Source organism: Anolis carolinensis, chromosome 4, assembly GCF_035594765.1.
Source record: "Anolis carolinensis isolate JA03-04 chromosome 4, rAnoCar3.1.pri, whole genome shotgun sequence".
Classification (NCBI taxonomy): domain Eukaryota; kingdom Metazoa; phylum Chordata; class Lepidosauria; order Squamata; family Dactyloidae; genus Anolis; species Anolis carolinensis.
In genome coordinates, this window is record NC_085844.1 from 5731159 (window position 1) to 5747684 (window position 16526).

A 16526-nucleotide genomic window follows, 5' to 3' on the forward strand; every position below is an offset into this window, starting at 1 on the left:
GTTTCAGTTAATCAGCCTAATTAGCATTGGAAAGGTTTTTTCTCCCACCATGGAGGATCCTCTAGCCAACGAATGCCCAGACCCAAGTCATCAATCAGTGGAGAGCATGCGTTTTTTGCATGGCTGTCAAAGTGAACAAAATGTTTTTCTTTCTGCTGCATGTTTTATGTTAGATCTTTTGAGAGCACAGACTCCGTATCTGACATCCTTTCAAGCCTGAAAGTACAGTAGAGTCTCACTTATCCAAGCTAAACAGGCCGGCAGAAGCTTGGATAAGCGAATATCTTGGATAATAAGGAGGGATTAAGGAAAAGCCTATTAAACATCAAATTAGGTTATGATTTTACAAATTAAGCACCAAAACGCCATGTAATACAACAAATTTGACAGAAAAAATTAGTTCAATATGCAGTAATGTTATGTTGTAATTGCTGTATTTACGAATTTAGCACTAAAATATCACGATATATTGAAAACATTGACTACAAAAATGGCTTGGATTATCCAGAGGCTTGGATAAGCGAGGCTTGGATTAGTGAGACTCTACTGTAATAAGCCTCTGTTCCTGTTGCCTTCAAATCTGGTTTGTATATTGATTTGGCCATTGGTGTAGCAGAGCGTGCCGGGCACTCGATCTCAACCTCTTAATGGATAGCTGAAACCCGACCACAGTTTTTGCATAGCAGGGAATACACAAAGGCTGGTTGTGTCATGCCAAGAAATCAAGAAGTACGTTGATGGCACTGTCAAATAGTTGTGCCCCATCGTACAGGGCACAATTGCATACGTAGCAGAAAACATTATTAATCCTCTATAATGTGGGTGGGCAACAATGCCATTTATAGATAGATTTCAATGTGTTCTTTCTAATTTGTACTGATACAGATTAATCATGGAGTCCTTAAAGTATATTGGAGAGGACAAGGAGATCGGAAAAAGAAGTGGCCAATTCCATGCCAGATTGCCTCTGGATAAATTGTCAATGCAGAACCAACACAAAACTCCTTGAATGTGTTGGAGTTGCCTTCTCTGGAGGTTTTTAAGCAGAGGCTGTATGGCCATCTGTCGGGAGGGCTTGAATGGTGTCTTCCTACCTGGCAGAATGGGGTTACAGTGGAGAACCTTTGTGGTCTCTCCCAGCTCCATGCCTTACAAAGAAACTCTACATTTTGGCTGAAACCTAAGTTCTACCCATGTGTCCTCCATAAATTCAGCCACAGAATCCACTCCCTTTGTGGTTCCTCTCACTCGGCTGTTTGTCTTCTTTTCCTCCTCCTCCTCCTCCTCCTCCTCTTTAAACCTTTGAATGACGGGTTCCACAAAAAGGCAACACCTCTGAGGTGTATATAACCAGCTGTTGCCTCTCCCAACATTAGAGAAGGTGACAATGATCAAGGTTTTGTGCATTGCGTCTTTGTTGGTGGCGATCGCGTGCCTAGACAAAGGTAAGTTGAATAAGGTTGGATCCTTGGTTGGTGCCAAAAATTCATGAATCAAAGAGAGAGATGGCACAAATACAAGAGATTGGGAAATCCAAGAGAAAGGTTTAGTCTAGATGTAGGTGGATTGTAATTCCCATCAGGCTTCACTAGCAGAGCTCATGATAAGGAACTATGGAAACACCTGGAGTTTCAGGCTTCACTTGCTCCCATTTATGGCTGAGTGTCAATATTGCAAAATTAGACTTGCATGGAAATAGGCACTCCTTGTCCCTTTGAAATACACTACAAATCCCCTATCTATGATTTCCCGTGGATAGCTGAAGATGTGGATAATTGCAAACCCTCTATTTTGACTATATTTGGGATGGAAGCAAATATTGGAGGACCTAGGATGCATCTAATGCAGTTTGACATCACTTTAACTGCAATGGCTCAACTAACCTTTGTTAGAAGAGTTGTAGTTTTACAAGGTCTATCACCTTTTCTACCAAAGAGTGCCGGTGCCTCACCAAGTTTAAAACCTTGTTAAACTACACCTCCCAGGATTCCAAAGCATTGAGGCATGGTAAAATGATGTTAAACTGCATTCTTGGAGGTGATATATTTTTGGAGTGTGTATAAGTGAATCCGTGGATATTGGATCTCTGGATAAAGCCTGCAGGCTGACTTTTTAAAACACTTGTTTTGACAATATGCTAATACAAGAAGGAAGGAATGTCTAAGTCATCCTTCTAGATTGTTTCGATGCAGGTCTGAAAACAGTTGGAGTAGAAAAACATTCAGCCATGAAAACAGGAGGTTAGGTGAAAATGTCTCTGCACTATAGAATTGATGCAGTTTGACGCCACTTTAACTGCCATGCTTCAATGCCATGGAATCATGTGATTTTTAGTTTGGTGAGCACTTTTTTTTTTTTGCAGAAATTGTTAAAGACCTTGTAAAACCACAAACCCATCATTCCATGGTATTAAACCATGGCAGCTAAAGTGACATCAAGCTGCATAAATTCAACAGTGTAGCTGCAACCTTGGTTGAGAACAATAATAACAACAACAACATCCAACAAGGATAGAATAAAGTCATTTTCAACTATCCGAAGCCCAAAGTTGTAAAAATAAAAGGTGTATATTTTTAGGTTTTAATTTGCATTTGTGGTCATCAAACTAGCTTTCTGGATTTTCCAGTATTGTCAGAACACCAAAGCTCTCGGGCTTGGATAGGGCAGAGCCAGGCATGCATTTAGGCTTAAGTATCCTATGCAAAAACTCTGGTTTCGTTTCTTTCCATGCAGGGCACTGCCTTTGGTGCTACCAATGCGAAGACGAGCCTTCCAACCAGAACTGTTTGAAAATGGCTAAATGTGCCAAAGCGGACAAATTCTGCGTCACGACAGTTATTGCTGCCGGAAGAGGTAGGTTTGTTGGGTACAGTCTTTGATTGTGATTCTTCATTGTCGTTCTGTCTGACAGCTCCAATTTGGCAGAGATAGCCCTCATTAATTCTCCATTGTCCCACTTTGTCAACTCTCTGTCCAGTCCAATCCAGAGAGACCAAAAACATTTTTGTGACTCCTTAGAAGCTGTGCGATATGTTGCACCTCAGCACTGGTTCATCTCGCTCTTAACACACACCCCACCACAGCAGACTTGGTTTTTTTCAGTTTATTGATAAAAGATAGCAACCTCTTAATAAAAAGCAGTAAAGAAAGCAGTAATCCAATTGCAAAGGCAGTCTGCAGAATTTAGTTCAAAATCTCTGCAGGAAATAGTTCAAAGTCTCTAATATAGCAAATCAGTCCTGAAAAACAAGGTAGCGTGAACTTCAAAATACAATCCAAACACAGAATCTAGGCAGGAACAAAAGCAAGTATCTTTTTCCATGAGCAGAGACTAGACAAGAATTAAGCTTCCAAAATCAACGTTGCTTCGTCTGAAATCTTTCCCTGTTTCTCCCTATTTAACCATGCTTACAAGCTAAGAAAGCATTCCTCTGACCTTGGGTTCCCACACGTTTACTAGCTATTCTCACGGAACGCCTGGGACAAACTCTTAACCTTAACCTTGTGTCTCTATCTAAGGAAGACTCCTCTGACTCGCTGCCAGAGCCACCTGAACTTTGTTGATGTTCTAAATCTTGTGAAAGGTCACCCTTATCACTAACTTCAGCTTCCCTGCTAGCCTGCGGCCTTTCTGACAATTCAGAGCCTTCAACATTTTCTTGGTCAGCCTGCATTTCTGACAATTCAGAGCCTTCAACATTTCCTTAGTCAACCTGCATAAACCCAACTCCCCCTTCATCATCAGACTGAAGCACAACATCATAAATATCAACTTGGGGCATACAACTACATTGTGTATAGCAAGCATGGGCCAACTTTGGCCCTCCAGGTGTTTTGGACTTCAACTCCCACAATTCCTAACAGCTGGTAGGCTGTTAGGAATTGTGGGAGTTGAAGTCCAAAACACCTGGATGGCTGAAGTTTGCCCATGCCTGGTGTATAGGCTATATAGAAGCATATAAGGTATAGAAGAGACCACTTATTTGAAACCATTGGCTAGGACAATCAAGGAACAGAGGAAGCCATAAAAGACTAGTATTGATACTTGGGATGGATGAACTTGAGTACTAGATAGGACTTGTGATGATATTTATTTATTTATTATTTATTTACAGTATTTATATTCCGCCTTTCTCACCCCGAAGGGGACTCAGGGCAGATCACAATGTTCATATACATGGCAAACATTCAATGCCATAAGACATAGAGACGAAGACACAGAGGCAATTTAACATTTTCCAGTTTCTGGCTTTATGAGGGTATTCTCGATTCTGGCCACAGGGGGAGCTGCTGCTTCATCATCCACTGTGACGCCGAGTCCTTGATGGATCGCTTCCTCATTCCTTTCTGCAAGCTGCTGGACGATTTTTATATTGTTGTAAATTAGTTAAATTAGCCTCCTCGCATAAGCGGTACCTAAATTTCCTACTTGATAGATGCAACTATCTTTCGGGTTGCTTAGGTCAACAATGAGCTGGGCTATTTTTAATGTTTGGGTGCTCAATCCAACATGGGCTAGCTTAAAACTCATGTAGTAAGTAGTAATTTATTGTAGCTGGCTACTAACCAGCTGCACCACAGATAAGCATTAGAACTGAGATGCATGATTGATGTGCCAACAAACAGGAGTTTTGCATACAGGACCTTTTGGTTCTGTTGACACTTTCACAGTTCTGACAATGAATGTCATATGTAGGTTGTTTCAACTGTTTGTTATCAAACCACATACTACTTGCAAGACAATGAGACATCTCTTTGAAACAAGTGGTTAGACTGCCTTGAAACCTGACAATGTTTATATGTAGCTGCAAGGAGCTACGTGAATATCCCAATGTTTCTTCCTCCTCTTTTCCCACTTACTTCTTGAATATCCCACTATTTCAAAAATCACCAGAATACTGTGTATTATTAGATTTATTGAGTAACAATATGTGGGGATTAGGTTCTAAGCATACTACAATCGCAGGGTTGAAAATAAGCTCATGCATAAGGATTTTGATGCATTGCGGGTTTTTTTTAAATTTTGCATTTTCATGGTTTTTTGTATATTTAAAAAAGCAATATTTAAGGTACCAGAATAAGTCAGCTTATTATTTTAAACTGCCCTGAGGCACCAACAAAACCCAGGTCTAGATGAGCTCTAGGATTGATTTTAATTATGCAATACAGTGGATTTTTGGTGTTTGGTTTTGTCCCAGGACTATTACGGTACCCAAATCCATGAATGCTCAATTACCAACAACGAGGACTCTAAAGCAGTGGTTTCCAACCAGTGGTCCTCAAGAACTAAAATATGGTCCGCGGCCTCACCATTACTACACTGTTGCAACACTGTTGCAACTGGTCTCACAAAACCCTCTTTAACCTGTTTAATTTGTTTTTAAATGTGATGCTTGTTGTTTTAACTGTTTGATTTTATGATGTTATGTGATTTGTATTGGGCTTGTTCCCGTGTGAGCCGCTCCGAGTCCCCATTGGGGAGATGGAGGTGGCATACAAAAATAAAGTTATTATTATTTATTATTATTATTAATGCCGAGGCAATGGGGATGTCGGGAGGGGAGAAGCTGACTTCCTACGAAAGGCACGACAACAAGCCTCCTGACTGCTGTTTCTCCTCCTCCTCCCTCCCGCTGAGCGGAGCTATTCTATGTGGTGCCTGGAAGCAGGGGTGCCTTGGTGTCTTTGTTTTTAGGCCTGTTCCTGGAGATATTTGGGGTGCTGATTCAGAAAATTGCATTGGATGATCACATGATTATATTTGGTTTTCTGTGGGCGAGCAGATGGTGAATACTGGATGGCATATCAGAAACTGGTGCTGAAATGGTCTATCCAATGCAATTTTCTGAATCAGCACCCCAAATTTATTTATTTATTTACAACATTTATACCCCGCCCTTCTCACCCGAGGGGACTCAGGGCGGCTTACAAAAATTGGCAAAATTTAATGCCCAAATTACAATCATAAAAACAAAACAATATAAACAGATCTGTTAATAACATTATTAAAACACAGTATAAAAACCTTAAAAACATATATATAATTAATTCCATTCGTCCGAGATCCTCATGCTTCATCCTTAAATCAGGCCATGTCAACTTTGTCATTTACCAAACCAAATCTAAAGTTGACCAAAAACCAATTCATAACCCTTTTGGTACAAATGTTGGAGAGTCCCTGGTCAAAATGGTCCCAGGTCAAGTGATTCCTGGTCGAAAAATGTTGGGATCCACTGCTCTAAAGGAACCAGATCAAACCTGACCTTGAAAGTTAAGTGGGGTTAGGTCTGGTTAGTATTTGGATAGGAGACCACAAAGGGAACTGACACATTCCGATGAAATTTGGTACAGAGATGCCTCAAGATATGGTTGGATCCCATAATTTGGCTCAGAGGAAAAAATTGAATATTTGTCTCTTGGTTTGCAATGTATTTGTATAATGGTACTTTTTTTCTTTTTCTTCCTGCCAAGGTCAGAGCAGTGAGCAGCAGATCACCAAAGCTTGTTCTCCAAATTGCACAGAGCACAAGGTGGACACGGGCATCGCATCGGTTGCTACGCGATGTTGCACTTCCAGCTTCTGTAATTTTGAAGGGGAATAGCTTGAAAAAGATTTTCCGGACTTTGGGTTTCATCCAGCAGGGCACATCTAAATACTCCCAGCCTCCATCGCTTTGTTTAGTTTTTATGTATTGCAACCTTGGGCTTGTTCTTAATAAAGTTTCGCCATTCTGTTTCTATAGACTCAGAGCCTTATCTTCTGCGCTGCCTGTGGAAATGTGATAATTTCACCCCTGTCACAAGGATATAGATGCCACTATTAATGGGATCACTATAGTAACAAAACAGGTCACCAAAAAAAGGAAACAGAAATACTTATATTTGTGGCTCTATTGATATTCCAGTTCAGTAACTATTGACCATGCATGTCATGAATTACAGAACAGGTTTATCTCCATCCTTATAGAGAATTTGGAAAATTGTTGACTGGGCAATTTTAAGATTTATACAGTAGGCCAATTAGTATTTGTTGGGGTTTGGTTTGAGGACAACCTTGGATTTTTTGTGTGTGGAGGGAACATTTTCAAGCCATGGATGGTTGACTCCAACTCCATGATTCTATGAATCAATAGCTGAGGAATCTGTGGATATTGAGATCTGATTTTGTGACTCAAAAAGTAACCTTTTCAAGCTCTGCCTTTTTTTAAGGAGCAGGATCTTTTCGAGTCAAATTACAAGAGGAATGGATCATCACTCTTGCTCAAGGAGATATCTAGAAGAAGTTTGGTTTTTCTTCAAGGAGATATCGAAGACCTCCTTGAGCCAAGGAAATATGAATTGCTATGCCTCAAAGCCTGGATAATTTTGAAGACTGTGTCCATTTATTGATCCACCCCAGAGAGGGACTCAATTGGAAAGGGATGCAGTGGGACCATCAATAATGGGCTAAAATGGGTCTTGATATTTTAACTCCAGTGGTCAATACCTTTGTTGAGAGAGATAAGGGGTGCTTCAGGGTGTTGGTCATTTCAATGGGAACCTCATGAAGACGTCTGGTTTACTAATAGAGATGAAGAAGCATTCCCAGGAATAACTTGGATCATATCAGGGCAAGATAGAAGGGACTGCGAGGCTCTTGTGCAAACACATTGTGTATCTCCTGAGTCTTTCAGATGCATTGTGAGGGGATTCTGATTATTGTAGGATTACATCCTGAAGCTCGAGGTGTGGTGGGGCATCCCCATATAATAGGACCTTTTCTGAAATTGTACAGTTGATGGAGTGGAACTGGCATCTGTCAAAGACGTGGTCATGCTGCAAGTCTCATCAGTATCATATCTGGCTGATTGTAAGTCTCATGAGTTTCAGATTTGGTCAGCTGGCCCCATTATGGTCTATGAATACTGTTCCTGAACCCCGACAGTCTGTTATGTTGGATCATGAAGGATATGTATCAAGTTTGGTCCAGATTAATCTTCATTGGCATTGATGTGGCTGTTTTGATTTGGTTAGACTCCAACTCCCATCATTGTCTATCAGCTATTCCCTGCAATCCCTGCAAGTGTTTTAAGTTGGAGCCTGGTGGGTTTCTGTGCCAAGTTTGGTCCAGAGCCATCATGGGTGGGATTCACAGGTCTCTCTGGATGTGGCTGAACCACAACTCCCATTGTCCTCTATCAGCCCCCCCCCCCACCCACCAGTATTTTAAGATGGATCAAGATGGGTCTGTGTATCAAGTTTGGTGTAGATCCATCAAGCCATGTAGGAGCCAACAAATGTATAGATACATAGATACAGTAGATAGATGTTCTAGATAGATAGATGTTCTAGATAGATAGATGGACATTGTCCTTAGGAATCCCATGCTGAAGGACATAGAGATTCCTAGAGAAAAGACTCTAGTCATTTGTAGGTCCTGATGATGATGATGATGATAGATAGATAGATAGATAGATAGATAGATAGATAGATAGATAGATGTTCTAGATAGACAGATGGACATTGTCTCTAGGAATCCTATGCTGAAGGACCTAGAGATTCCTAGAGAGAAGACTCTAGTCATTTGTAGGTCCTGATGATGATGACAGATGTTCTAGATAGACAGATGGACATTGTCTCTAGGAATCCTATGCTGAAGGACCTAGAGATTCCTGGAGAGAAGACTCTAGTCATTTGTAGGTCCTGATGATAGATAGATAGATATTCTAGATAGATAGATGGACATTGTCTCTAGGAATCCCATGCTGAAGGACCTAGAGATTCCTAGGGAGAAGACTCTAGTCATTTGTAGGTCCTGATGATGATGATAGATGTTCTAGATAGATAGATGGACAATGTCTCTAGGAATCCCATGCTGAAGGACCTAAAGATTCCTAGGGAGAAGACTCTAGTCATTTGTAGGCGCTATTCTATGGTCAACTTATGGTGGAGGCTGATCATAAAGTCCTAGAGTTTCTAGCGGGAACACCTCACGAGGAATGTCTAGCTCCTTCAAACCAATTCTGTGGTCAATGTTGGAGAGGTTGACCATACGATCCTACTGGGGAACCTAGAGATTCCCAGTGAAGTGTTATCTCAGGTATTTTAAAGTTATGATTGTGTCCCATAATCCCATGAAATGGAGGGGCTATTGTAGTACAAACTCAGAGGTATGAGTCCAGTCTCAGTTCAGGGTTATTATAATGCAAAGTTTTAATGGCAGAAGAAAACTTTCAGGCTTGATTGTGATGGGCACGTAAGCCAAGGAGCCTTCGTAATTCTTTTCCAGGCCAGAATATCTGAATCCAGCAGCTGAATTATTCCAGATGAAACCTTCTATTTGAACTTTTGTTTATTTTGGGCGCCCAATGTTGCACCAGGCATTTTCACAGCAGAAAATAGAGTTGAGTGTTCGGTTGGGAAAATCCCGTTCAGATGGACAACTCCGGGCACACTTCTTGGTGATGAGCACATTGCTTTTATTACCTTGAGACAGGAAATGGAAATAGAAAGAGATCAAAGAAGCATTAGTAAAGGAAGCTCTTAACACTTACAAGAAAAATGTTTACAATAATATAGTCTACAACTGCATTTGCTGGTGGAAGGCTTGAAGAGAAAAAGACCTGTTTGGCACAGACGTTGTATCTTGTCCAATATTTCATAGATGAAGACCAGGACATGTTTGGTCAAGCAACATCTAAGTCTGGTCACAAGTTAATAATAAGGAAGACCAACTAAGCTAGGGATGCATCTAGACTGTAGAATTAATGCAGTTTGATATCACTTTAACTGCTATGGAATAATAGGAGTTGTAGTTTTATGTATCCCTTAGACTTGTCAGCAAACAATGCAGGTGTCTCTCCAAAACTACAACTCCCATAATCCCATAGCAGTTAAAGGGGTGTCAAACTGCATCAATTCTGCAGAGGAGAATTTTGACTTATTACTTAGTTTGATGCTAATTCTGTGGGTAGTTTCATTGCATTTTAACAATGTAGGCTGTATACCTCTATCATAGATAGTTACTTAATTTTACTTAAGTACTTAGTGCTAAGAAATCCTCTTAGTCAATTGCAAAGATATGTGCCTGCTCGACCTGGCCTGTATCTTGATGCACAACAGAACTAATGCACAATAAGATTGCTGAGCATCACTTTGGCCTCATGTACACTATCATAAAGCAGTTTGAAGCTGCATTCTATGGCCAGTGTAGACCCAAATAATGCTGTTTAACTGCACCAAGCTGCATTTTGTGAGTCAACCTGCATCATATGGCAGTGTAGATAGGTCTGATGTGGTCACATCGCCTATATTTTCTGATAGCGGGTACAACTGGGAATGAGAGTAATAATAAGCGGGAACAGCTATTACTAGTAGTAATAATAAGCTTACCAGTTCCTGAGACTGTACCAACAGTGATGCATCTTTTCTCTTCCTTGGGGCAAATGGTCATACGGAGGCAGGCCCAGTTGGAGGTCTGGTCTTCACATGTGAAGCAAACCAATGCCTGAGCTGAAAGTAAAAAACAAACAAACAACCGATTTGAATGAGAAATCAATGGGCAGCGTGCCCCAGAAATGGGAGAGATACATTGCTCTCCAGAATATGTAGTTCTGCACAGCCAAAATACAATAGGAAGCAGCCAGCCTTTGAAGCTGCAAGGCCATTCAATGCTAATCAAGGTGGACAACTGAAACATTCGCACATGCCTCCAACAGACAAAAGTTCTTTCTCCCACCCTGGTCATATTCCACATACAGTAGAGTCTCATTTATCCAAGCTAAATGGGCTGGCAGAAGCTTGGATAAGCAAATATCTTGGATAATAAGGAGGGATTAAGGAAAAGCCTATTAAACATCAAATTAGGTTATGATTTTACAAATTAAGCACCAAAACTTCATGTTATACAACAAATTTGACAGAAAAAGTAGTTCAATACGCAGTAATGTTATGTTGTAATTACTGTATTTATGAATTTAGTACCAAAATATCACGATAAATTGAAAACATTGACTAAAAAAATGGCTTGGCTTATCCAGAGGCTTGGATAAGCAAGGCTTGGATGAGTGAGACTCTACTGTATATGTAAACCCCACTTACCTAGTTTCCAACAGATCTCACAACCTCTTAGGATGCCTGCCACAGATGTGGGCGAAACGTCAGGAAAGGATGCTTCTAGAACATGGCCATACAGCCCGGAAAACTCACAGCAACCCAATGAAAACCTTTTACCCTAAATAAGAATCATTGCACATTCCCCAACTGCAAATTTATTTTGCTGCAGTCACCAGGAACCTAAAACATCAGTTGAATGTTTAGTTTAGACATCCAGAGAAAAGGTGCAGGCAAACAGATTGAAGAGAGGCAAATATAACAGCTGTCAGTGTTTCCAATGTTTTGTTTTCTGGGAACAGAGAGGGAATTTCATTGGGTGTGTGTGGAATTTGGCCTCACCTGGAACTATGCACCTGTTTGCGGGTTTCGTAAGCTGCCAACTAGCAATATAATACATGGAGGCAACCACAATTGACAGTATTTTCAGCATTTGTGCTCTGGGCACACATACCCTGTTTCCCTTAAAATAAGACATCCCCAGAAAATAAGACCTAGTAGAAGTTTTGCTGAGTTGCTAAATATAAGGCCTCCCCTGAAAGTAAGACCTTGCAAAGGATTTGTTTGGAAGCATGCCCACCGAACAGAACACCAGAGCATGCAGGATCAGTAAATGTACGTACCATTTGTGATGACAACTACTATACAGTATATAATAAATGTTCTTTTTTTTGTTCAACAATAAATGTGAATTCTTCTTCATGGAAAAATAAGACATCCCCTGAAAATAAGACCTAGACCATCTTTGGGAGCAAAAATTAATATAAGACACTGTCTTATTTTCGGGGAAACACGGTAGGAGTATTCATCTCTGAGCCAAAGGATTTGTGAGAATCAAACTGCCTCCAGTACCAGAAGTTATGTTCTAATGACAATCCTCAGCATTAATATTTTCTGTCTTTGCAAGTGCTAAGAAACAGAATTTTTTCAAGCACCGATTTTACCTACTCCCAGCTTTCACTGTGCCACATTTTTGCAAAAAATAATAGAAATACAGCAGAGTCTCACTTATCCAAGCTCCTCTTTTCCAAGGTTCTGTATTATCCAACACAGTTTGCCTTTTAGTAGTCAATGTTTTTTAGTCAATGTTGTCAATACAGTGTGATGTTTTGGTGATAAATTCATAAATACAGTAATTATTACATAACGTTATCATGTACTGAACTGCTTTTTCTATCAATTTGTTGTAAAGCATGATGTTTTGGTGCTTAATTTGTAAAATCATAACATAATTTGATGTTTAATAGGCTTTTCCTTAATCCCTCCTTATTATCCAACATTTTTGCTTATCCAATGTTCTGCTGGCCCGTTTATGTTGGATAAGTGAGACTGTACTGTAGATCTGTGATAAGTTGGTTTGAAACCAATGCCAAAACTTTAGCTGTAATCAATGGAAATAAATGCCACGAGAACACATGGCAACAACTATTTTTAACAATTCTCTTTTAAAACATAGCTTGAAAATGGGGAGAAGTTCCAGCATTCCTTGTCTCATTTTGGCTGTCACATCTGACTGACTTCAGGTGCATCTACACCACAGTGTTAATGCAGTTTGACACTACTTTAGCTGTCATGTCTCAATCTCATGGAATCATAGGAGTTGTAGTTTTACGAGGTCTTTAGCCCTCTTTGTTAAACTATTCCTTACCAAACTGCAACATCCATGATTGCACAGCATTGAGTCATGGCAATTAAAGTGGTGTCAAACTGCATTAATTCTACAGTGTGGATGCATCTTTCATTCTCCCCACCCTCCTTCTAAGAACTGGGAAAAAACGAACTTTCAAAGCCAAAACTTCCCCAACTTCCTCCAGTTTTTGGCTTCAATAGCATTCAATGTTGTTCTTACCTATTTGTGTGCACACGGCAAAGGTGACCAGCAATGAAACAAGGAAAGATGCGGCCTTCATGTTGATTTTCCAATTCTATTCAGATGAGCCAGTCCATCTTTGGAGTGTGGATTATATACCATCTCATTGCAGGGTAAACGGATTGTTCTGGGATATTTGGATGTCACAAGCAGAAGGGTGTGAGCTGTTTTTGGAAGAACTTGCTCAATATGGAAATCTGCATGGAAGGTGGAACAACCTACACAAGACAGGACTTTCCTTTGAAAGATTCTGGCAATCAATTGGCGATTAGCGGGCATAAGATGCATATGGCTTTTGCAGTTTTGTTTGCGGATTTATTTGAAAGCTTCCTTGACCGTGTGTGACCTATATAGGGTTGCTAGATCTCAGAGTCTCCAGTTGTTTCAAGGCATCTTCAAGCAGGAGCCAAGTGGGGAAAAGACCAGTTTTTGAGCTGTAGATGAAAGTTACAATTCCAGAAGCTTAGCTCGAGTTCAAGTTCACTTTATTACGGTCAATGACCAGCTCATAAGAAGAGAAGCTTGTCTGACTGGTTAGCCAAACTTGCAAAGACCCTGTGTATAGAGATGTGCAAAAATTTTTTTTCCTTCATTTCCTTCGTGCTATCGTTTTGTTGCGACCGTTTGTCTACACAGAACAAATGATGACATTTTCGTAGGAAACGAGAGGCGACACAACAATGAAAGCCATACGGTCATCGTGCTTGCATTTGTTTTCGTTTCATTTCCGCCCCGTAACAATATGAAGGTACTGACAGAGGGCTGCTTTCCCATTACAGCTGATGTGTACCAATGGGTGTGTGTGTGTGTGTGTGTGTGTGTGTATGTGTGTGTATATATATATATATATATATATATATATATATATAGAGAGAGAGAGAGAGAGAGAGAGAGAGAGAGAGAGAGAGAGAGAGAGAGAGAGAGAGAGAATATGTTTGTAGGAGTGAGTAAACAACAAAACCACTGAACCAAATCACACCAAATTTGGCCACGATACACCAACACATCCAAGATATGTCCTTCACTCAACCCCCCCCCCCCAAAAAAAACAAAAAAACCCCGGATTGGCCTAGGTATAATACAGCCAAGCATTGAAGCTGCAAGGCTATTCAGTGCAATTTAACCAGACCAACAAAGGATTAACCTTGGTAGAAGGTGGCCAGGCTTTGAAGCAGCGATACTATTCTGTACTATTGAAGCTGGCCAACTAAAGATTCCCCTAGGTAGCAAGCAGCCAGGCTTGGAAGCAGCGAGGCTACTCTTTGCACTTCTAGCAGCCCAAAAAAACATTCCCCTAGAATGCAAGTACCCAGCTCTCCAAGCAGAAAGCCTATTCCGTTGCATTCTAACTCATCAAACAAGGATTCCCATAAGAAGAAAATGGCCAGGCTTTGAGGCTGCAAGGCTATTCACTGCTATTCCACCTGGCCAACAAAGGATTCCCATACGCCACAGCAATGCGTGGCCGGGCACAATTAGTGTGTGTGTGTGTGTGTGTGTGTGTGTGTGTGTGTATATATATATATATATATATATATATATATATATATATATATATACACACACACACACACACACGATAGCTAGCTACTGTGGGAATCTAATCTGAGGCTGGGAGAGGAGGAAAGCTTCCGCATTACATCTGATGTATGTGGAAATTGGTGTTAATTTAATAATATTTATATATATATTAAGAACGCTAGCTAGCTACTGTGTGAATCTAACCTGAGCCTGGGAGAGGAGGAAAGCCTCCGCACGATATGCCCTCAGTGTGTGGCGATTTCCCCCCCTCTATCCCTAAATCTGAGCGGGTGGCGAGACCCTGACGTCCTCCCATTGCTGCCAATGGCACGAAATTTTTTGTTATTTTGGTTAACTAAACAAAAATTCATTTCGTATAATTTATTTATTTACAGTATTTATATTCCGCCCTTCTCACCCTGAAGGGGACTCAGGGCGGATCACATTACACATATAAGGCAAACATTCAATGCCTTAACATAGAACAAAGACAGAAGACAAACGCAGGCTCCGAGCTGGCCTCGAACTCAGGACCTCTTGGTCAGAGTGATTTGTTGCAGCTGGCTGCAGCTAGCTGCTCACCAGCCTGCGCCACAGCCCGGGTATAAGTGGCCCATTTTCCTAAGTGGGACACAAATACAAAAATGAGATGACACGAATAGAACTACACAAAACAAACAGCTATTCCATACAAATGCACAACTTTAGTATTTACACTGTTGAATTACTGCAGTTCTATTGAGGTCAAGCGTGACCACCCACAGGGGTCAAATTATTATTATTATTATTTATTGAGTTTTCAAATAAAATTTACAGTAAGTGTCCTTCTGGGGATGATTAATATCAAAAAAGATAAAGGTAAAGAAATTCTTTTTAATTACCTCACAACAGCGGCAAGAATAGTATATGCCAGATATTGGAAAAAGAAAGAAATTCCGGAGTTGAGCTGCTGGTTACTTAAGATTTTGGAAATAATGAGCATGGATAAATTGACGTATTTACTCAAAAATAACTATGGCATTCCCAAAAAGCAAACAAATTGGGACCTGGTAAAAAAAAATTTGATTGAAAGGCAAATGAAGGTGCTAATTTAACTCCAATAGAAAATCTAACGATAATGATGGAAGATAAAAAAAAAAGAGGCTGATACCAAAGCAGAACGAACGGAAAGACTAATTAAAGATAGAAATTTTTCTTTAAGTATCTGTGTAAGAGATGGAAGTGACCAATTGTATTATATTTCTGTTTATTTTATTTTATTCCCCCCCCCTTTTTTTCTTGTCTTTCTCTCTCTCTCTTTTTTTTTAATTTTTTTTTCTTTTTCTTCTCTCTTTCTTCAATTTCTACTCACTCATTGCACTTTTTCTTCTAAGAACCCAATGTGTTCTTAAACACTAGGGGTCAAATTATTAATAAAAATATAATTGAAGCCGCCGTGGAGAGAGCCGTGGAAAGCGGGAGTCTGCTGTCCCACGGGAATCGGTCTTGCGAACGATCGGAGGTACGGAGGAGCCCAGCAGCCGCTATCAGTGATACATTTTGCTACAATCTTTCTCCTTTATATTATTAGTCTATCACAGGCCTCTGGAATTGTCGGGTCCCACTTTGTATCCATGGGTCCCTTGTATATGTGAACTTCTTGCCCCGCGGATACCATGTCTCTGGATTTGTTGGGTCCCCTTCGGTATCCGTGGGCTCCTCTAGTGTATGTAATGTCATATTTTATGTTTCATATAAAACTTTGGAGGATCAAGCCACCCAGCAAGACTTTGGTGACCTTTTGCTAGCATGTCATGACCCAGGAACTCCTTCCAGTTGTTTTCCTGGGCATCAACCCCACACAAAGGACTCAAGCACCCTTCATCAATGGGGTCAATCCATCTCTATTGGTTCCATAAGCCCTGACTGTGCAGAGGACGACAGGATCCATTTGCAGGGCCACCCGTCCTTTGTATAGTCACTTGGACATTACAAAAGACATTCTTCATGTGATGTGACTATCCGTATACTGGGAGGTCATATTCTGTTTTCCCAAACTGACATT

At 40.5% G+C, this 16526-nt stretch overlaps 2 protein-coding genes across 2 annotated transcripts; one reads left to right on the top strand and one right to left on the bottom strand.

Annotated features, from left to right (window-relative positions):
• Positions 1–1378: 1378 nt before the first annotated feature.
• Positions 1379–6738, top strand: LOC107983162 (lymphocyte antigen 6E). Its single transcript, XM_016995426.2, has 3 exons — positions 1379–1445; positions 2734–2853; positions 6472–6738. Exons 1-3 carry the CDS (start codon positions 1388–1390, stop codon positions 6600–6602), a joined length of 309 nt encoding a protein of 102 aa, XP_016850915.2. The 5' UTR covers positions 1379–1387; the 3' UTR covers positions 6603–6738.
• A 2429-nt stretch (positions 6739–9167) lies between these two features.
• Positions 9168–13112, bottom strand: LOC100560983 (lymphocyte antigen 6E). Its single transcript, XM_003223923.4, has 3 exons — positions 12941–13112; positions 10372–10491; positions 9168–9465 (listed from the first exon to the last, which is right to left on the bottom strand). The coding sequence occupies exons 1-3, from the start codon at positions 12999–13001 to the stop codon at positions 9332–9334; spliced, it is 315 nt and encodes a 104-aa protein (XP_003223971.1). The 5' UTR covers positions 13002–13112; the 3' UTR covers positions 9168–9331.
• Between the last annotated feature and the right edge of the window lie 3414 nt (positions 13113–16526).